Below are 22,516 nucleotides of genomic sequence, written 5' to 3'. Positions count from 1 at the left end.
AGGTTGATATGGGTGCTAAGTGGCTGTTCTTATAAAACTGAGGAAGTAAGTATTTAACTTATTTAAAAACTAAAAGAATTTCTGCGATGTGTGTGCAACAGAAGAAATGTAATATGATTAAAATGACAGTTTTAAATGTGTCTTTGTAGCTCAGTGTCGTAGAAAACAGACCTTTCCTCATCACAAACAAAACAAACTCTGAGAAAAAAATATACATATTCTCAATATTACAATGTCAATACACAAAAATGTAAAACAAATAATCAAAACACTTATAAATCAATTGGAGATTCTCACAAGTATAGAAATAAAAGTGTATATTTAGAAATAATGGGGATGTGCTTTGGTATTTTAGGAGATTTACTGTAAAACTGTAAGATTTTAGGCTCTAATGCATCCATTCAGTGTATAATAGTCCTCATTATAATCATCAAATAAATTACAACTAATCAGGGAGAGCTGAGTGTCTTTATGTCAGCTGATTCTAACACATCCACAGCCTAGTTTGAACAGTACATTCTGTTGTGATATTGGGCCTTGAAGGAACCTCAGTAATTTCTTTGTATTATCATAACTTGCATAATTCTTAACCAAAAAAGCTACTTTTAGGGTCTTTCAATGGGTGGTGAGTTAAAGCATCCTTTGGGAATAGTGCTCTGGATCGTCTTTAAGTTTTGAATGTCTTCCATGATAATGTCAATGTCTCTGTTAAGACTCCTGATCCGCTCTTGCTGTGTGAACTCCATCTGCACAAGGTTGTCCAGTCTAGGCTGCAATGTCGTGACTGTGCTCCTGGCATTGCTGATCGATTCCTGGAGCTCCGCCAGCCTCGTCTCATCCACACCACCAGACGAGTCTGAGTTGGGGGGAAAATGAGACATTAAAAAGGTGCCGGACAGAACTACACAGCCTCACAAGCCACGACCTTCATGCCTAATGAGGATCTCATCCAGGAATGTAGCCATCTTATCCTACATCTGAACGGAGAGAATAAAGAAGAGACATCTGTGGTAATAAACCGTGAAGTCGGAAGAATGATTCAGAATTTGTTTTCAAAAGTATTTTTCTAATGTTTCCTTCATATTATACAGTAGGTAGGGATTCAACTACTGTACTTATTCAAGGAAGGGTTCTTTCCCCCAATTCTCTGTAAATGAACACTGCTATTTGACTGAGATACAGTACATTCACATACTGTGTTTTCTGTGTTTTGTAACTGTGAGTCTAATACCTACCTAATGTGTTCAGAAGACTGTTGATGGTACGCAGTGTTGCTCCCACAGCCTTCCTAGAATCTACTGCTTTGTTGTAAGCTGCAGTGGCCTGTCTTATAGCCTAGAAAAAAAGCAAACAAAATGAATATCAAAATGATACGTTAGAAAGTGTAAGGTTGCAAGAAGTCACAGCACAGCTCAGCAAAGGTTTAAACTGAGTTTTAATTTATCCCGAAAAAGACCTTTTTCTGGAGAACAAACAGGATCACATAAAATTGCATTTTCCTGTATGCTCAGCATCCATACATTTACAAGCAGCTTTTATACTTTAGACCATTCCTCTCACTTATCGTAAATGTCATATAAGAGTAGCCTTAGAACCAGAATATATTTAGCACAATTGTATTTTGACAATGGTTAACCTGTCTTCCAGTTGCTCCAAAATAACACATACTGTCTCTGTAAATAGACACACAACCAGTGTCCGTCTGTCCTCCACAGCACACCAGTCAAATTCTTCAAATGTCAAGTTTATTTGGAGCCCTTATGGACACAAAATAATAAAAATACTGTAATGGCAGCGGGCATAAACTAGTGATAATCAATATAATCAGCTTTATTTTATACACTGCCTTTAAAAGGGGTTTCCCAAAAGGCATATGAAATACCTGAAGCTCAAGTAACCAATTATTGTGCAACACATCACGGGAGTACACTTTCATTGTTCCTTTGCAGCCAACACTCGCCGATGTAGCTCCACACTCAAACCTCTATTGTGCAACACATTGCATATTGCACCTCTTCAATAAACAGTATTTCCCCTACCCTTTTTGCCTCTTCTTTCTCCTCATTGGCTTTATTTCTTTCTGCAGTCAGGTCCCTCACTGTGGCTAAGGTCTGGAACTGCAGGTCACTCAGGGAATTTTTCAAGGTGGTGGCTTCACTCAGTAAACCATTAGAGCCTTTAAGAGTGCTGACAGCTCCCTACAAAACACAAAGACAAAAAGATACTTCTATAAAAAATGAAGGAATTAAATGGCTTCCAGGGTGCAGCACAGTGATGCAGTGGTTAGCAGCGCTGGGGCCCTGGGTTCAATTCCGGACCTGGGCTGCTACCTGTGTGAAGTTTGTATTTTCTCCCTGAGTTTGCTTGCATTTCCTCTGTGTGCTCCAGTTTCCTCCCACAGGCCAAAAACCAATGGAAGATTAATTGGCTTCTGGGAAAACTGGCCCTACTGTAGGAGTGTGCATGCCTGTGTTTGGGTCTGCCCTCGGATGGACTGGCACCCTATAGAGGGTGTACCCTGCCTTGCACCTCTTGTTTGCTGAGGTTCAGGCTCCTCTGTGGCCCTTAATTGGAAGAAGCAGTTAGAAAATAGATGGACAGATGGTTTCTGGGATGTTTTTCAAATTGTCAATGGTACAATTCAAAGTGAAAGCTGGGAGAAATGAAATGAATAATTGTATGATATTTTGTCACACATCGTAAATATACTGCTTTCCCTGCCTTAACAGGTTAAATTCTTATGAATTTGTATTCCTCAAGTTATAGTAATATTATTGTTCATACCTCCATTTGTTCCACAATATTCTTCAATTCACCAACTTTCATTTGTGCTTCGTTAATATCCCCTTCCGTGTTCCCAAGAATGGACTCAGTCTTGGTGTTGCTTTGGACAGCCTCTTGGATAATGTTGCCAATTAAAGGGATTCTCCTTATAGCCCTGTCAGCTTCTGCCTTGTTTGTGCTAAGCTGCCCATCAAAATCTAGGGAAAACACAAGAGTTATTTTTACATCAGTACAACTCACCAAGAACAGGCTAAACATAAAAAGACTTCACTAAAGGAGACAAACAGGACTCCAGGTCAGAATGAAGAATCCCCCAAAGCTCTTTCAGTAATTGTACGTACTGTATGTGTTGTTTTAAGTGAACAGTACAGATATACAGTATAACAATTAAAGGTGGGTTCTTTAAAAAGTTCCCAAAGATAAGTGAAAAGGCCATCTCAATTTAGTCATAACATCTATGACTTATTTTGTCCCTTTTCCTACCTTTTAGGTTTCCCAGCACTTGTTCTACACCATCTACATTCATCTGGATGTCTCTCAGAGAGGCAACTGCTTCAGCTTTGGCAGCATTTGCTCTAGCTAAAAGTTGATCATGACGCTGCAATTAAATAACATCAAAGTATTACTTCAAAGTGTTACCTCATTGGATTAAATTTCTTTAAAATCAATAATAATTTGCCTGCAAAATATCATTGTACAACACTGGGTTTTAGTATTTCAAGACACATATCAGAAACATTCATCATCAATGCAAGCGAATTCCTAAAGGTTGTGTAATTTGCAGTAATCACAGGTAAGTAGACCTCAAATGTAGTTTTTTTAAATAAAAAAGAGTTTCTAAATTACCATTTCTAGCAGAGCTACCAGAAGCTTCAGTAATTCTACAAAAATGTATAACTGTACTTCAGCTTAAAGGCTTTCAGATTCTGGAGGATACTGATGGCATAAATTATATTACAGAATTCCAATGCACGTGTTGGAATATGGCAATAAACTACTCCCCTACTCTACTCTACTAAATTTGTGCTATTATCTAACTGTTCTGAATCCGGTCCATTACAGTAAAGTTACAAAACACATCACTGACCAAGCAACCTTCACAGGTTTGAAGAACAAATAACAATTTGAATTTCATTAGATGGACGTTTTGTTTTGTTTTAAAGCAGGGAAACCACCTACAGATTTTGACCAGAAGGGTAATTGCTACACAAATCCTTGATGTGCAAGTCAGACAAAAGAGTGGCTGTAAAAACAAAGGAGAGTACGGTAACCATTTTCTAACTTCATGTCCCAGACGCATCCTTATTACCTGCTGATCAGCTTTTCCTTTCAATAAGAGATCCCGTGCCTGGTTCTTGGCGTCAGTGATGCCACCCTGTAGTGTCCGATAGTCCGAGAGTTGTTCCTCTGCTCTGCGTTTCAGACTGTCGGCACTGCTTTTAACATTCTGAATCTCCCTCTGCAGGCACAGCGAAAACAGCACCATGTGAAAACCTGTGCTTTGAAGTGTCTTGCAGTTTATTGAATCTTAGGGCTATGATTTCTAAAAAGGTCTCTGACAGGTTGTACAGGCTTTAAATCATTTGTTATTTAGTTAATAGAAAATTCAATCTATTAATAATTAGAAGTGGTCCATTTTCTTTGCCATTTGCAGTTTCTAAACCCTAGATGAGTTACTAATAGGTTAGAAGTTACAAAACTGTTAGGTTAAAAATCTAAAATATTATTTTATGGACTCCCGTCCTTGGATAATCTGTATTTCATATTACTATGCTGCTCCTCTGGGCGGTGGTAAACTGAAAGGAGCAGTACTCATTGCTGGATGACGTGTAGTAACTGCCAGTGAGAGTCTGGATCACAAGAATGAAGAGTGATACCTGGATGGAGTCTGGAATAAGACGCTCCAAGGAGATTATCTCATTTAATGCTTCGGTTGCTGTCCTGCTTTCTGTCTGAGCCCCTGAGCTCACACTGGCTGCCCGGTTTTCCAAGTCTTTGACTTTAGCTACATCTCTGTTATACCTGCAGAAAAATGGTTGAATAACATTACCATAAACATTTTTTTTTATTCATGAGTTTTTCATTCGCCACAGTAGGTGCTTATTTTAACTTTTATCTTCAAGCCCTAAGTTCATTTTATTTTTGACCTATTTAACCTAATGACATGTACTATTTCTATATATTTAACATCAGTACTATTTAAGTGTTCTGTGTCACCATTCCCATTTTAAAATTGCACACACAAACAAAAGCCCATATGTGCAAAATGCTCTTAATGTCTAATAAAATAGGACCCTCTGGTAATGTGTTAATGTAGGTGCTGTTTGGCACAGGTATCAGCATATCCACTATTGAAGAGTAAATAGTTAACAAGCTCTGTTTTCAATAACTGGAATGAAAAGAAAAGAATGGTCAGGAAAAAAGGAAGTTTCATGTGTATGAATTTAGCATTTCGTACTCTCAATGTAAAGCTCACTCACTGTGCTCTGAGGTCTCCAATAACTTCGGTAACTTTGTTCTCTCCATTGATGACATTCCGCATCAGAGACAGGGCTCTGTCTACATCCAGAAGACTGCTTTTCGCTGTTTGCTCTATTTTGTTTGCTTCATCCTTGTGACTGTGAAATGACACACACATGTGAGCTGTGCAAATCTGAGCCCATGTTCTGTCTTACACAGAGCACAGAAAGTTAGTAGACAAGACACTTACCTCTGGGCTAGCGAGGTTGCTGTCTGTACCAGGCTTGACAGGCTATTTGTGTTTACCCCAGGCCCTTCATCCTGCGCTGGCAACTCCTACAAGGTGAACAAGAAATGGAATATTGAAATACACTAAGCTTTTTAATGTATGATTTATCACACACAGCCCATACCATTACAATACAATGTAACATACAGCGAATCTGATGTCTGAGAACCTGTTTGCTTTTGTTACAGATCCACACATACACATAGAAAACACCGACATATACAGTATACAGTACATACAGTATCATACAGGCAGTGTTTGGGAAAGTCACTTTAAAAAAGTAATCAAGTGCAGTTAAATGTTACCTGTGTAATGATTACTTTTTTAAATTAATACTTTATATACAGACTGTAACTGATGAGTGATTAATGGATAACGTTTTAAAATCCCCCCACTCCCGTATGTAAACGTAAATGTAGTGGATTATTTCTAGACATGAGGGCTTTTATATCGGGCATCCTTCAAAAATTAGTTGGTATCATTCAGTATAGTTATCAGTGATCACCGGAGTCCGTAATGCCCACGATTTTGTGTCGTTTGGTTACAAACAAGACTTCACATGGGAGAAGCGCTAATTTCATCCCGTGAAGGTTTAGAGCTGTTGATGATTTAAAGAGCCATGGGCATCTACTGAATTACTAGCTCTGAGCTAGGAATCCCAGCTTCTCAAGATTACTTCGTGCTTTATTGCAACTTTGAGTCTGACGAGTGCGTATCGGTTCAAAAACTTACCACCCGTCTTATTTCCAGTTTTGCCAAGTCAAGTTTCTGCCTGGCGTCGTTGATCAGTTGCTTGATGTTGGACACCTGCCTCTGATACTGCTGATTCTGCAAAGTCATGCCATCCACTGTCCGAGAGACGGCCGCGAGGTTTCTGGCTTGGACGGACTGAGTGCTCTTTATATTAGATACCCGGGTCTGTAGTTCTTTCTCCGAAACTAAGAAAATATGAAGGAGACAAGGAAATCTGTTTATTATTGTTAAATTCATCAAGTGAGATTAACGGAACCACAAAGATGTTTAGATTAGAAACTCTAAAGAACTTTTAAAGTCTAACTGCTTGAACAGAGTTCCTATAAAACCGCTAATTTAGTACTTAAGCAGTAAACGAAAACCGAGGCCTACTACACCTATAGAGCCAGCAGAGGGTGCTATGCCTCTACTAGGATATTTTGGTCCTTTTCTTAATATTTATCATAAAAACCATTAATTAAAAATAATGCCTTCAGAAATTAAGTTACACATTGCTTTCATTTTGCAATAGCAACATTACGCTGATTTTCTAAACCTTTTCTGTCCGTAATTTATACCGTTTTGTACATTGTGTAAAGCGTTTTATTGGCCAGGTGTTAAATCAAATCTTAAACGTTGCGCCTCAAAATAATATCAACTTGCCTGATAATTTCCCAGTGTTTTGCTCCATGTTTGCAACGAGTTTTTCGGCTTCTGCAAGAGTTTTTTCCATCTCCACGTCATTTACTGGGACTTGGCCGTTCTGAATATTCGTAAACAGGGTTTCTATGTCTCGAAGTTTTCTTGAGTATCTCTCAATCTGGAAGACGAAACTCGAGATCAGCATGTTCTAGTATGCTTTGAATTGCTCTCACTACTGAGTTAAGGAAAACAATACAATGACATTACCTTTGAATACTGCAATCACAGCAAAGAGAACTCAATAAAATAGGCGGGTTTCTAACTGAAATATGTATTCTCCGCTGATGCATATTAGATGAACAGAAAATTCAGTACAGTGCATTACTTTCATACGAGTAATTTTGATACAAATGTTATAGAATCTTCGAAAAGAAAGGAAAGTTTAGTGAAAAAGGAATAAAATAATCTTCTATCGCTTTCCACCTGCAATTAACAATACTCAAGGCATTACAGCATTAGCCATGTAAAGCTACTGTACATCCACAGTTGTTGTGTCTTGACTACACAGGCAGGGGAAAAATGAAATAGGTTAATCCCTTCAGAAACAACAAATTGTTAATCTATGGAACCAGATAAAAACATTGTTTTAGTCTGGTATTTTCCATGGATATTTAAACTAATCGTTGCTTACCACAAGAGAATTCTACAACCCGATTCTAGTTTACATTTTTAGATTTCTATATTGCGACAGAATAATCTAGTAGTTTCAGTAATGCAGCTCAGAGAATTGCTATTGACTACAGAGCCCCCAATATACTGTTCACAGTTTATTTGGCTTTTTCAGATAAAGGCTAGAAAAAAAACCCCAAAATTCCTCTTAAATAACTGAACAAAATGAACATTAGGCTGTAACATTCGGACAGCTAGTAAATTCATACTGCTGCAGTAACACGTGGCCAAAAACCGTCCCGTTTAATTTACTCCACTTTAAGAAAATCACAGCCTTTTCTGGTTGCCAGAGCCTACCTGATATTTTATTGGGTCGTAGCAGGTTGGGCATGCAGAACGCTCACATTTGAGCCCCTCAAAGCCTTCTCTGCACGAACACTGACCGATATTGTTGCATCTGTTGGACAAAGAGCCCAGGGGATTGCAGTTGCAAGCTGTGGAGTAGAGGAAAGAGGTGTGATAAACATTCAACCTTTTCAACTGTTAATAGATTATGGTTTGCGCTAGATCCATCCATCCATCAGTTTTCCAACTGCTTCTTCCAGCTCAATGTCACTGGGGAGCCAGTAATCCCAGCAAGCAATAGGCACAAGGCAGGATACACCCTGGACAGGATGCCAGTCCATCGCAGGGCACACACACGAACACAAACACGCACACACTCTGTAATTCTAACCACTGCACCACACTGCTTCCTCCTCTACTCAAGATATGAAACAGCTGATTTCTAACAGCTGAATATGTTTGTTCTTTTTTATATTTTACCTGCACCCCAGAGGTACAATGTAATGTAATATTGAATAATTTTAATGCTATTGTTTTTCTCAAAATTGCATCTTGTTGACTGTCTTTCGGATGAGACGTTGAACCGAGGTCCTGACTCTCAGTGGTCGTTAAAGATCCGCGGGCAGATAAGAGTAGGGAGTTATCCCGGTGTCCGGGCCAAATTTTCCCCCTCGGCCTTTACTGTGGCCTCCAAATTATCCCCATATGTTTGATTGGCTTGCACTTGCCCTGCGATTGACTGGCGCCCCCGTCCAGGGTGTACCCTGCCTTGCGCCCATTGCTTTCTGGGTAGGCTTCTGCTTCCAGCGACCCCTTATGGTATATAAAGTGATTGGCAAATGACATGACATGACATTCTGTTGAGATTATACCCCATAAAGGTGGTGTCATACATTTCCACCAAACCAGCAGCAGGGGTCAGATCTCAGGTGAAATCGTCCGCAGAGCAGCTGTAATGCTGTGGACTCTTCACAGAGAAGGCTTAAGCCAGAGGACATCGCACGTACGTGAGCAGGTCTGAGTGGGGTCGACCAGGTAAGGGCTCCTGTAGAAGCCCTCAAGGCAGTGCTCGCAGTAGAAGCCTGTTGTGTTGTGGATGCACTTCAGGCACTCTCCAGTCAGGCGGTTGCAGTTGCCAACCGCATTGAGGTCGATGTGCCCATTGCACTGGCAGCGCTGGCAGGGCCGAGGCAGGCGGTTCAGACCCTGGGGATCGCCATAGAAACCATCTTCACACACATCACAGCGTGGGCCTGTCAGGAAACGCATGAGGTCAGGATATGTTATGAAGGAACTGAAGAAATCTACTGACTCTCCAGTCATCATTATTGATATTCCCAGTTATATTATTTTTCCAATTGATTTCTGTAACTTAGGACTCACTATTATACTCATGTGTCTCTGTACTCTTCTATCATTCTGGCCTAAGTCTTAAGATATACGAAGCTAACATCCTACATTCCTCACCAAAATGTTTGGGAAATACTGACGTAATCTGGAAGAGGAGGTGGGCTGGCTAAATGATCATCAATTACTGTTCAATTTATTAAACAATTAGCATCAGAAGTTTAGGAAGAGGTGGGGAATAGTTAGCCAGCCACTCCTACCTAAAGCATTCCTGACAGCTTGCCTCTGATCCTAACTGCTGTGCTACTCACCTGTGATTCCTGCAGGGCATTGATCGCACTTGACCTCCAGTGTGCTGGGGTTGACTGAACAGCTGGACCCAAGGGCACAGGGGCAAACCAGGCAGGAGCCGGGGTTCCGAGGGTCATTATAGGAACCAGGAGGGCACGACACATCCCCTCGGTTATCGTCTCCAGAGAAGCAATCTCCTACAACAGATCCAAAAATAAACCGCACATGAGCAAGGTGCGCCGCACGCGGTCTGTGAGGCCTGCATGATGATTTACAGAGCAGCTGCAATGAAATGCAGCTTCCCAAAGGCTGTGGCGTTGATGTCTACCTGTTTCAGGATCACAGCTGCCTCCTCGGCAGTTACAGGGCACACATTCGCTGAAGGGGCCACTGCTGGGAGGTGTCCTCTTGAACCCTGGGGCACACTTCTCACAGAACTGCCCGTTGTAGCCCTTGGGGCAGTTACACCTCTCTACCCACCAGGCGGGGGCACCAGACCCACGACGGGCTGACACTAGTGTCACATCATCCAGGTAGCCTCGGCCTGTAAACCGGGGAAACACAGAGCTCCACAGTGAGCAAAGTCAGAGTCCTGTTGAGCATTCTGCCACTGTGTCACATTTGCAAACATTTTTCTGTAAGATAACTGAAAGTTTCTCTCGTGGCATCAAGCCAGTGAAAAATAACTCTGCCTTGCGTATCACTAAGAAGTAGAGTGATGTGGGAAGGGTATTCCTTTTGAGATAGATTTTCAGATAAAACACTGTACCAACCATATACATCTTCTGTAATATTATTCAAATAATATATTAATATTATTCCTTAATATTTAACATACCCATCGTGTATTTTGGTGGTTTCAAAAACAATAAAACCACATGTAAAAAAGTATGTCTGATGCTAACTGGATACATTTACAGCTTATGGTCAGTCTGAAGTCCCAAAAAGATACAGTACTTATTATGGAATTGAATGGAATTTCAGAACGTACTGTTTTCACCATAGGTGCCTCGGATCTTGATGGCTGTCAGGTTCTGAAGCAGCTTCTGGAACTGGAGAGCAGTGAGCTGTGGCTGCCATTTACTCTGTGGCTGCTCATCAAGCCTGCAGATGTACAGAGTGTGTGTTGTAAGCATTATAATGCATTGCATGTGATGAGTAGCACATAAATCCCACAAAAATGGTATTAAATCAATAAACATAAACACTTAGAAATGATACTGATGAGTATTACAGTGCAATTTTCCCCTGTCTTCAAGGAGTTCCACCAAGCTGCTAGCTGAGAAGAAAAACAAGGATGAGGTTTTATCCAGAACAGCTGCAAGCTCTGTGGGAAGACCTGCCCTTACTTGAAGGAGTATGTTATTTTCTGACCACAGGGCAGGCTTCTTCTCAGGTCAGCCAGTGGAGCTGCCACCTTCAGCCCCGCACCCTCCAGCACAACATCTGTGGTGGATGGCTGGCGATGCCCTCTGTCCACCCTGAAGGAGAAGGACAGGGTCTGCCCATAGCTCAGCATCTGGTTCCCCAGGAAGGACTCTGTGCGGCAAAATAAAGCAGGGAGAAAGTGTGTCTTTAACCAAAGGCAAAAGCCACAACCTAGATATTTAATCAAGCATGCAATAAGAAATCAGCTCAAATTGTTTTGTTAAGGGTGTCAAGGTAGTATTTGCAAGAAAATAAGCATGGGATCTTTCATTTTTGAAGATTTTAAACTTCATATCTTTTAATTTCATCTGATATTTGTCTTTCAGTGAGGTGATTTTGGGTACCTGAAAGAATGTGAAGTTCAGCCTTTGTCAAGGACAGCTAAAACTCAAGGTATCATTGCAGTAACACAACAGCACCACTACATTTCTTTTCTTCAGCTGTTTACACTTTTAATTTGAATAAATGTTTATACTATGTAAATTTGTATTTAGTAGGACAGCAACCTTTGGAAGTGTAAATAGTAAAAACATATACTGTAATATCTCAGAAAAAACAAATCATTTAAAGATGGTGGTTTTCTAATTCCAGTGTGCAAATGAAAAGCTTTTGGGTTACATACTCTAGTAAATAAAACAATTTGACCAAATTAACCACAGATATGCACAACATAAAGATTTATCCAAAAAGGTAAACAGTGTTTTTTTTTTAACGTGCTACTGAAATTACAAAAAATGAAGTAGCACTGTGATAAAGAGGACACAGGAGCAACTGCTGCTTACAGGATATTGACTCTCAATATGGGTGTCCTTTACTGAGTATGTATACAGCAAAGACAGTTCTTTCCTACAGGCTGAAGTGTTTAGATTTCTATTAAGTAGAGGTGATTTTTCTCTTTTTCTGCAAACAAATATTCTGAATTAATCAGGATCTGTGTTTGTTCTGTTTAGATTTCCAGATACTGACCTCTCTTTAGAAGCGTATGTACCCGAAAATGTCAACTGGCAGTATATAGTACAGTAATGGAATGTAGTAGGTCTTAGGCACTACTATGGTTCCCCCTCCAAAGTTCCTCACCTGGCGCATATAGGTAGACTGGGATGTTATCCCTGGATGTCACTTCAATGTCACGATGCCTCTGGGACCAGCCAAACTGCACGCTGGAGCCCTTTCGGAAAGCAGCAAGCCATCCTTCGGGATCTAATCCCAACAGGAAGTCAATTAGAATTTGTCTAGAAGTAGCCATTATTCACCCTAGGTACTTTCATCTATTGATATTGTTCTTTCCCTTTTTTAATACATTTTGAATTTGCCCCATTGCCCACAAGTAAGTGGCAATCCATTAGACCACTTTCCATTTTCAGGAATCACAGAGACCTGCTTCTGTTGAAAGTGACTGACGTAGCTCTCCGAAAGAAGGAAACTGTTGATAAGAAAACAGTTCCAGCATTCAGGCGGAACACCAGAACAATGTCTACATACATCAGCGGAGTTCATTCAAAATCAAACTGGGTGTAATGGTAAATAGGATGACTGTTGAACAACAGAAATAGAGAACTTCAGATTCATTCTCTGCTGTTTCAAAGTCAGCTCAGCTGGCTCTCACAGCCACACTTCAGTTTGAGAAATTGTTACCCAGGAGATAGCTAAGAATAAAAATTTTCTATTCTTCCTTACATAAGGTAAAGTTATGTCTCTCAAGGTAGATAAAGTGATGAGGCACATATTCTGTAAGTTCTTCTCTGACCTTGGTTGTCCGATTAATGCTTTGATATCCAAGAGCACTTGTTTGAGCATTCTGGCTTCTTACAGTAATCCTTTATTGTTTCTCAAATAAGTCATTCATTTGTATCAGATAGTCCAGATCAACCTTCAGACTGCCCTACCTTCCTAAAACCCTTCAGCAAGGAAGGACTTACTGCTGTCGAACGTGGAGGTGATGGAGTGGGCTGTGTACCCATCGGCTGAGCTACAGTCTGTGGAGTGTCCATAGCAGAAACAGGACAGACATTCAGCAGGATTATCAGTTAGCTGGCCATTAATGCCTAGACTGCACCTACAGAAGAAAAACAAAACAACCAACCCCATTATAGTCTCTGTCAATTGTATCAATGGACTGATATTTACAAGACTTCTACTGTAACACAGTGTCCTTCACTGTGGATCTGGAGAAAATTAACTTCTGAGTTTTAGATCACAATAAAACCCAGTTGGCATCCAAAAGGTCAATATCTGAATATTGAGAATCTGAATTAAATAAAGTTGCCCAAAAGCTAGAGATCTAAAAATGAAACAATTATAAAACTTTTCAAAATGCAATGTTATTAAAATTACCCTGACGTTGATACATCATATTTGTTGCCTGGTGTATACTGCATGAGCTGTAGCTCCCCCTGTGCATCAGCCTATGGAATTGAGACTTACCTTCCTGTACAGCCTGTCTGTGTGAGTCTGGCTCCTGACTGACAGTGGTCACACTTCTCTCCCAGAATTCCAGGTTTGCAGCTACAGCGCCCATTGCTGTCGCACTGTGAGCTGACTGATCCTGAATTCAACAGAACAGGAAACATCATTACAAGACATTATTTCCTGTGATTTGTATTTTCAAATCCTTAGTGTTGTCTTATAGCAGTGTCAGTCCTTTCAACAGGACTCCAAACTATTAGAAAATGATCTGTTAAATTAAAAAAGCTGTTTAAAATAATATTTTAATTTTTATTTCAATGTTTAACTTCAAGCATGCTCATTTCTAGTTTTAGAATTTCATATCTTTCAATCAATTGCATTGTTTTACTCTTAATTAGTAGTTTGTGTCTTAAAGGTCAAGAAGAATTATTTCACACTTGTTTGCTATTTGTGGAGGTTTAAAAAAACTATTTCAATAGGTTTGATTATAACTACTCAAAGGAAGCCCTTGAAATATTAACAAACAATGTATTTTACAAGCAGACAAGACACCTTATGAAGACATTTATAGATCATCTCCTATGGTAAGAAAATCACTGAAATTATTTATATCCCATTCTAGACAGACCCAACCACAGTCTGTACTAAGGACGCATATCAAACTCCTGCCACCTAATTAGTATCCTGGGTGAAGTCAGTGGATGACACGGGACTCGTCATGTCAGGCACATGACTTGAGATGTACAGGTTGAAATGAACCACCTGAATCAGAGGAGAAGTCATTTGGCTTGTGGTGTGTGACGAAGTACTGAAAGCATTTTAGCAGGATTGTCATGGCGTGCTACAGTATGTGTCTCAGTGAAACTTTACCACAATGACGGGGCATGAACCTGCCCAAGAGGGAGACATGTCAGCTCATAATTAAGCATAATATTAGCCTTGACAATCTTGTGCGATGACACCTATTTGCCATGAAGTTACAATGTCGGAGGAAACAAATTACAGTAGCAATGAAGCAGCACTTCAGAATCACTAGTGTTACAGACTCCATGCATCACAGAAGATTTTGTTACCCTTAAAGAAGTTTCTGTTAAGCTTTTCTCTTCAATGGAGCATTGAAGACATGGATACAACATGGAAACTTCCAGCATTTCAGTAAGAGTCACGTCATAATGGCTGTTTGCCAGGTTAAGAACCAATTTAGAAAACTTATTTCTCAAAGTAGGGCTCCTGTTTACAGAGCACACAGTGCGATTGGACAGTATCAGTGTGGGGGGAATTAAAATGACACTGGGCAAAGCCATTGGCTAGTCAACTCCTGACAGTCATGGCTACAGACACATTCAAAACGCTCAGCAGACAGCCATTAACATACCACAACAGGTCTGTGGGAGTCTGGAACATCTATCCAGCCATGTTGTCAAAGCCAATATTAGTGTCCTTCAAGAAACAGCTGGATCAACTAGTGACTAAACAACAAACAGGCTAGATGGGCTGAATGGCCTCCCCTACATACATGTGCTGTTTCGAAAGGAAACCTGGGAGATGCTTAACTGCTGTCTCCTGATAGACAAAGCACAGACAGACTTCTGGGACTTACCCAGGGGATTGCAGTTACAGGCCTGGCATCGGTCTCCCGCCCTCTGGTGGAAATAGCCCGTCTTACACCTCTCACAGTTGCGTCCGTCTGTGTTGTCGAGGCAGTTCAAACAGCGCACTCCCACCGCATCCACAGTGCACTGGTGAGACTTCCCGTTACAATTACAGCGAGCTGCTGGTAAAAGAAAAATCAGACGTTGTTACACTGTGAGACTGGAAATCAGTTCAGGCCCTTTAAATGAATTCTCCCTGTTTCTTGGCAAAGCCTTCACTGTTCACTCTTGAGATATGTCCAACGGTTTGCTCTTGTGTCTTGTAGTCCTATATTAAACACTCAATAGTCTGAACTCAGTGATGAACAATCTCAATAATTGCTCCAATAATAACTTAATAATAATATAATATATTTTAATTATAAAGCACCTTTCCAAACCCAAGAATGTTGTACAAAGTCATAAAGAACAATTACAAGTAAAGAGGAAAATTCATACTTGTATGTATGAACATATAGGTTCATACAGTACATACAGATAGACATAGACCCCGGTAAAAATGTGAGTTTTGAATTTGGATTTGAATAGAGTTAAAAAAAAACAAGGCCCAAAAATCTGAGATTGAGGCCTAAGTACAGTGAGCAAAGGACCAGTTTCAAATGACCAGAGAAATAACATCAATGCTTACAAAATATGCTTTAGAAATGCAGGATACATTTCACAGCTGAGCAAATACAAGGAAAGCACTGAATCAAACAACCTGCAGCTTTGAAAATATTTTAAATATTAGAAAATTTGTAATTAATAAGGAACATTTAAGGAATTAATTTAAGGAACACATAGATTAAAAAAGAGAAACAAAAGCCAGGTCTGTATCAGTGATGCATTCATCTGAATAAACAAAATGTCAGTTCTCAAACTCAGTGCCTGGAGGGACTGGAGTCTTTGTTTTTTGTTCCAACCTGAGTAGTCTGTTAGGAAATTAACAGTTTTTAGAAGATTTTTCTTAAGGCCTTTTACTGATGATTATGCATTACAGGTATAGTTACAGTAGTCATAATTTTACATTTTCAGTATAAAGACGTTATGTCACATTTTAGTGGTCTGAATACAACTGTGTAAGAAATAGGTAACATGACTGTTTTTTTCTTTAAAAATCAATTAAGCATACTAATGATCTGCACATTTCTTTCTTAGTTTTCGCTTGACAAGTCATTTCAGCAAAAGGAGCCCTAGTCAGTTCTAGTCACTCTGGAATTTGCTAATGCAATTCAACAACATTCAACGGTTCCTTTGAACAGCCAAACTTAATTCTTTTATTACCTTCTGTACCAGGAAAGAGAAGAAATTCTCTGATATTTTTGCTCAAAGTTCTGAGTTAAGAACTCATGCCTGCCTACAGTATATTGTTACACCCAGGAATTTTCTTTGACAACTCAGCCCTACATCTGACCAGCAGTGTGTTGCTAAGAGCCCACTTGCCAGTCTAGACATGGCTGACTGATGGGGTACACTACGATCTTCTCCATACCCTCTCCGAAAGCACTTTGACAGCTTTGGGAAAGATTATCATAGACCTACAGTTCCACTGCTGTTGGAAACTTTAATGAATACAAAACAAAAAAGTAGTTTGGAGTTTTTTCCCCTAGAGTTCCATCATTTGGCTTCAACACATACTTTTCTGCCAACTATAGGGATTTTAAGTAGTTCAAAATTCCGCATCACTTAAACATAGAAATTCCGGCAACTATCTGGAGAAAGCACTGTATTTCAATCTATTTAAGCAGGAAGCATGTTTGCCTTTCACAAAGCCATTACTTTAAAATTAAAATGGTATGTAATTTAGTGTTAAGAGCAGAATAGGGAATGGAGAATAGAGACACGTTAAGTGAAATACAATTTAAAAACTGGAGCAAGTTAAAGGAGAATCTCATCTGCCTGTTAATACCAAAAGGTGAAATCTCACTAAATATCTGAACAGTCTTCACTATGTCACAACTTTCTTTGTTTCAGTTAAATTGTTTTACCATGGTGCATCATGAATTTTTACTTTAAATAATCCTTTCATTCATTATTTTGAAGGGTCTGTTTAAGATGAAGCATGTGTGGGAAGCCCATGCACCAAGAGTCCAGGTCGTCACTGGGATTTTCAGGTGAGAGCACGTGCAGTACAGTGTCTGATGGAGCTTTTGCCCTGAAAACAAATTATAAAGTGTGTCTTGCAAAGTTCAGAACTTCAAAGGAAACAGGCTTTCCACCACGACCTCATGTCCTAACAGGATAAATGCCTTTTCAGTAGACTGTTCCCCACAATTTGAGGGCAGGGAGCAGTCACTTGTTGGCAAAGGGGCCTGAGGCTTTAACCTGGGGTTTCATACCACAGCTTATCAGGCCAAGCCCAAAAAAGAATGAATGTTTTCAGTCTGTTCTAAAGATTTCATGCAACATTCTTTGGTCCGATCGTTGTTTACTCGTGTGATTGATTATGCAAACAAGCCTTTGTTTATCTGGACTGCTAGTCTTTGTTAAAAACAGCCTTCCCACAATTAAACTTCCACTTACACAACCAATGCTAGAACTATTATCCTCTATGCTTTTTCTTAGGCTATCCAGAGTTAACGCTTAGTATATACAGTAATGTATTTGAGTAATTGAACTCTGTCTACTTTCAGACCTTATGGGGAAAAAGCAGTGGGGATTAAAATCACCATTGTACATTTTGCTGTTTTTTTTTTAAATGGGAAGTCACTCATACAGTAGTTCAAGCAGGTACTGTAGCTGCATCAGCACGCGTTGGCTGCAAAAGGAACAAGTAAAGGTTTATTCCATGCTGAAAAGAGAAGAAAAGACACAACATTTCAACACCCGAAGAAGGGTCCACAGCCGAAATGTTGCGTTTTTTTTCTTCTCCGTTCTACTTATACAGTAGCTCATTGACATACTATTGACTACTATGAAGGTGTCATCTTAGGTGTGATTTCTAATAAAATGTTGTCTCATAATACCTCTAATTTGTCCTATAAACATCAAATTTTTAAAAACAATTTTCTTTTTCTAACTTAAAATGGGTATTTCCTATTTTTATATAATAAAACCATTATTTTTCAATCTTTATGAACTTTTATGCCTTTTTTTAAACCTCTAGAAGGCTTAGAAAAGGAAGTAACTAGGACTGAAATGTCTAATTTGCTTTAAATTATAGAGAATTATTTCTTCCATGATGACTCTCATTTTCATATTACCAAAACCATAATTATAAGTGCAAATAATTTATTTTCCCAAACTATTTGCATAAACATGTGCAACCTGCCAAGAATTTGTCCAAGCCTGGCATATGTCTGGAAAGTGTGATTGCTCTTGTCTGTGTTTCAGTCTACATAACAGGAATAAGTTGAATTGCTCTCTTACTGCAATGAGACATTTGTGTACTTTCTGGAGAAATGTCAGCTCAACTTGTTATAGTTAATTAACACATTTCTAGGGAATGTAATGCTGGCTCCAGCTAACTTTTGCATAGTTTAGCAATTGGTATAAAAGAAAGAAGATTGAGCCTAAGGCTCTTATACCTTAGTATCTTGGGTTTTTTGCCATGTGGTTGCTGAGTTTGCTACAGGGCTGAAACCATTAGGAAAGCAGCACTTTGCAATCCATTATTTTGGAGGTCTCGCATGTTCTTGGTCTTGCTGAGTTATAAGTCTCATACAATTCAAGCATCTGGGAGTTAGGCTGCTTGGAGTTTGAGAATTTCAAGTCATATACTGTACATTTCAAAGATGTTTTGGCAGCTGCAAGAGATTGTTTTTTTTTGCCAAACGAGTCATGTGTGAATGATTCTGAGACAATAACAGAGATCTAATGCCATCTGCTGTATGTGGGCCAGAGCAGTGAAGTGGACTGTGGAGTTATGAGTAGTAGGTTGTAGGTTCAAATCCTGTTGCTGTTATACCTGGAGTGAGGTAGGGGTTACGCTAGTTTCTCTATCTCTGGTCCACCCGGCTCTATAAATAGGGATTAGCATTCCTATAGAGATCCCTGGAGTCCCACCTAGGAGTGTTCTGTAGGCTGCTTAATACAGTATAACTCCAGAAAAGATTTATGTGCCTACAGTACATCTTAAAGCAGACTTTTGAGCTACAAGACATCTACGAACACATTTTATTTGTAAGCATTGTCCAGAAACGCTTATAGCCCTGCGTGACAGTACATAATTATGACTGATTAAATTAATTTGGGAGGCATTTGTTTCCAGATGCTGTAGCATGTAACAACATCACATGGGCTACAGTGTATTTATTAAGCTAGGATATTAGAAAAAAAATCATTTGTACTAAACTGAGATTTAGATACAGTATACTCTTAAATAAACTTTATTGGTAGGTATTAGACAATATTTGTTTCAATGTCATTTTTAGTTTGTATCTAATAAATACAGTAGGTAACTTTCTGCTATGAATGTTATGTTTGTAAAAAAGGAAATTCAGCAAACTGTTATAATAATGTATTTGTTAACGTTTAATAAACATTTAATTTAACTTATTATAAAATAACATTTTTCTCATTTTCTTACTATTCTATATTACAAAATAATATATACTGTATGGCCATAAATAACATGTACTGTATCAGTCTAAATATAACATGAAATTAGTTATCTTTGAGTTCATGCACAAAAAATCAGTTATGACGACCAAAACTACTATTTATCTCATTCTATTTTGTCTGTAGGGTCATTTAATATATTGTTTATTCTTATGTGCTGAAACATTAAATAATAAAAATCAAATTATTTTATTGTTTTATATTTTATAATGATTGTAATAAATAGTACTAGAACATTTGTGTGTATTGCTGTTTAAAATCTTAAATTAGTTTTAATATATAATTATATATAATACTAGAAATATGATACATTTTTTTCTGTTAATAAAATAAATGGGGTGGTAGAATCTTAATAAAAAAAGATAAAAAATTTAACAGTATAGCACTGAGATAGACAGTATAGACAGTTGGGAATCCCTATATCTGTCTCAAGGGAAAATACGCTGTAGCCCCCTTGCACTGTTTAACAGCATTAATTCTCATTAATGGGAAGACAAAAGATCAAAACTTGTTTAGTTTCAAGGAAATACAAATTGTAAAAAAAAAAAGTTAGTCAGATAAAATAAGTCCAGTATAAGAAACGAATAAATATTGTTCACTTACGTTCGTATCTAAAAGTGCCACATACAGCTGGCAGGCTGAAAATGAGGATTCCAGTCCAAAATATCCACCCAGTCCTCATTCTGTATTCCCTGGATTAAAATCCTTCAACCTTGCAGTAGAGAAAACACAGACAGCAATCTCTCAGTTAAATCAAAATGCCTTCTTATCAAGTCCAGATAACAGATGCTCACTAGTCCAGATTCATTTGATGAGCCTGTTATAACATCCTGGGGGGGCGTTTTTTGCCAGCACCCTTATGACTAATGCTGACAAAGGCTACAAGTAGCTCTGCAGACTTTACCCAAAAGTTTATGTACAAGTGATTAAGAACCAAGCCCTATACGCTATCCAGTACAGGAGCTGAGTAAATAATGAAATAAGGAACTCACTCAAACCATGATAATGAGAGACACGGTGCTGTGTGCATTTGTTGAAGCCTGTACTGAGCTCCTTTTTCTGGCAAAGGAGAGGAAGAAATATTCAAGTCAGTTCTGCCCCTGGAAAGGGTGGGGAATACCCTGTCAAGTATTAAAAACTTTGTGTGATAACCAGAGGAATGTCATCTTTTAGTTTTACAGGCCTTGCCCAAAGACCTTTTATTCAGCCTTTGGCGTTGCAAATCTGTTTCCGTTTCAGAAAGTCCGCCTCTGGAACAATTGCCTTGCCCCCTGTCAGTTATGAATTAAGTTCTTACCGTTGTCAAGCCTTAAATTTCTTCCAGTTTGTGGTCTTTCTTGAAATATGATTTGAGAGGCAGTAATTTTGCTGGGGCTGTGCATATCAATTCCAGAAGAGAGACATGTTTTTTTTCCCCATTATTCTTCTTTTGAGAGGCAGCAGTGTTGAACTTCTTAACGGCACAGCTGCAGAGCTCTGAGCAGCACACTGCTACATGTGTACCAATTTGTCAGCCACGCTTGTGGTGTTCACTCATTACCACCTGTTCCTCCTCACTTCCTTCGAGTCCTGTGGAGTAGAAGGCCCTTCTGGGTCTTTATCCAAATACCAATTTACAGTTACAGCTCACCATAACTACCACGGGTGACTGACATTTGATATTTTGCACTGCAAAAATAAAGATGATGAAGGAGGGAGGGGATGAACACCCTTTGATAAGCCTGAGACCCAACACGGAGTAAATTAGTTATAATTACTTACAAGGGGATCCGTGTAATCTACTTTTTACTGACTACTGCAAAAGCTGAGCCATAGTCAAAGCAGGATTCTCCTGCAGCAGCTCCTGGATGGCTGTATTTATGTCTGTGCGGTGTACTCTGTTGAAATATCGTGTTTACCTGCACGTACATGGTGGATTAGGTTATTAGGTTATTTATTAGGTTATAGAAGAATTATCAAGCTATATACCATTTCTTAAAACTAAATACCTTCACATTTGTCTGTGAACCTTTCGTTTATTAGCACATCTCAAGTAACTCAAAAGCTTTCTATTGTACATTAAATACACACTGACAGAAGTAAAATGAGAAAAAAACAGAGAGCAAAATAAATTCACCCAACAGAGCCAGAAGTTAAACTAGTTTCTTTTTTAAATGCTTGTCACAGGGAGGGCAGGAGGGGTGCCCAGGTGAGTTCTTTTAAAACAGAACGATGGCTCAGTCGCATTAGCACTTACAGTAGGTGCAAAAGAAATGATTTATTAGGACAGTGCTCCCCACAAACCAACAAACAAATATATACAGTACAGTGGAAAAATAACAAAATGGAACAAATACACACGAAAAAAATCATAAACCCTTCCTCTGAGAATTACAAACCAGGAGTCCCACCACACTTAGGTCCTATCAGCTCCGATAGAAAGTCTCGGAGCAGGGCCACCATCTCCCTTTGAGGTTCTGTCATGGATGCATGTCTCACACCTGTTACTTGTTGAGAGGTGACTCTAGGTCGAGCTCCCAGCTCTTCACAACAATGCTGTAGTGAAAAGGTAGTTAAGCAAGTTGAAAAAATGGCAATAGGTGCAGAGTCTTCAATGGATTTGGGCAGTGAGGTGTGGTGCTGTACTGAACTCTGCTGTACGGCTGTATCTTGTGATACCTGGCCTTTGGCAGAAAAAAAAGCACTGAATCGGCAGATCTGAGATCAAGAGTTATATCTGGCCATATTGGACTTATATGTAAGTAGCCTGGATAAAGTCATCTGATATAAAAGCTATAATAATAAAAGTAGGAAAGAAAAAGAGAGAAAAAAATGTAAGATAGTCACTCTGCTGAGTCCTTAAAAAAATGACTGCATTTAGTTATTACAGCTGATATCCAGTGTAGCATCATGAAACAACAGATTCATATTTAGCCCATAGACAGTGTTGCAA

General features: G+C 39.1%; 1 protein-coding gene across 3 annotated transcripts; it reads right to left on the bottom strand.

The window, feature by feature from the left end:
• Positions 1 to 3: 3 nt before the first annotated feature.
• Positions 4 to 20,997, bottom strand: lamc2 (laminin, gamma 2). Of its 3 annotated transcripts, none has more exons than XM_088598182.1 (23): positions 20,882 to 20,997; positions 20,188 to 20,296; positions 14,994 to 15,167; positions 13,412 to 13,532; positions 12,907 to 13,043; positions 12,065 to 12,187; positions 10,909 to 11,098; positions 10,551 to 10,663; positions 9,888 to 10,103; positions 9,580 to 9,756; positions 8,929 to 9,174; positions 7,934 to 8,070; positions 6,929 to 7,085; positions 6,266 to 6,471; positions 5,495 to 5,580; positions 5,265 to 5,402; positions 4,662 to 4,806; positions 4,094 to 4,243; positions 3,268 to 3,382; positions 2,785 to 2,981; positions 2,040 to 2,198; positions 1,236 to 1,335; positions 4 to 856 (listed from the first exon to the last, which is right to left on the bottom strand). In XM_088598182.1, the coding sequence occupies exons 2-23, from the start codon at positions 20,264 to 20,266 to the stop codon at positions 606 to 608; spliced, it is 3,417 nt and encodes a 1,138-aa protein (XP_088454308.1). In that variant the 5' UTR covers positions 20,267 to 20,296; positions 20,882 to 20,997; the 3' UTR covers positions 4 to 605. The 3 variants fall into 3 exon arrangements, with proteins under 3 accessions (XP_088454308.1, XP_088454307.1, XP_088454310.1); XM_088598181.1 differs by lacking the exon at positions 20,882 to 20,997 and adding an exon at positions 20,577 to 20,705; XM_088598184.1 differs by lacking the exon at positions 20,882 to 20,997 and having other exon boundaries at positions 14,994 to 15,164; positions 20,188 to 20,498.
• Positions 20,998 to 22,516: the final 1,519 nt, after the last annotated feature.

Source organism: Lepisosteus platostomus, chromosome 11 (genome assembly GCF_059453375.1).
Source record: "Lepisosteus platostomus isolate fLepPlt1 chromosome 11, fLepPlt1.hap1, whole genome shotgun sequence".
Classification (NCBI taxonomy): Eukaryota; Metazoa; Chordata; class Actinopteri; order Semionotiformes; family Lepisosteidae; genus Lepisosteus; species Lepisosteus platostomus.
This window is presented reverse-complemented; position numbering and strand designations above follow the sequence as displayed.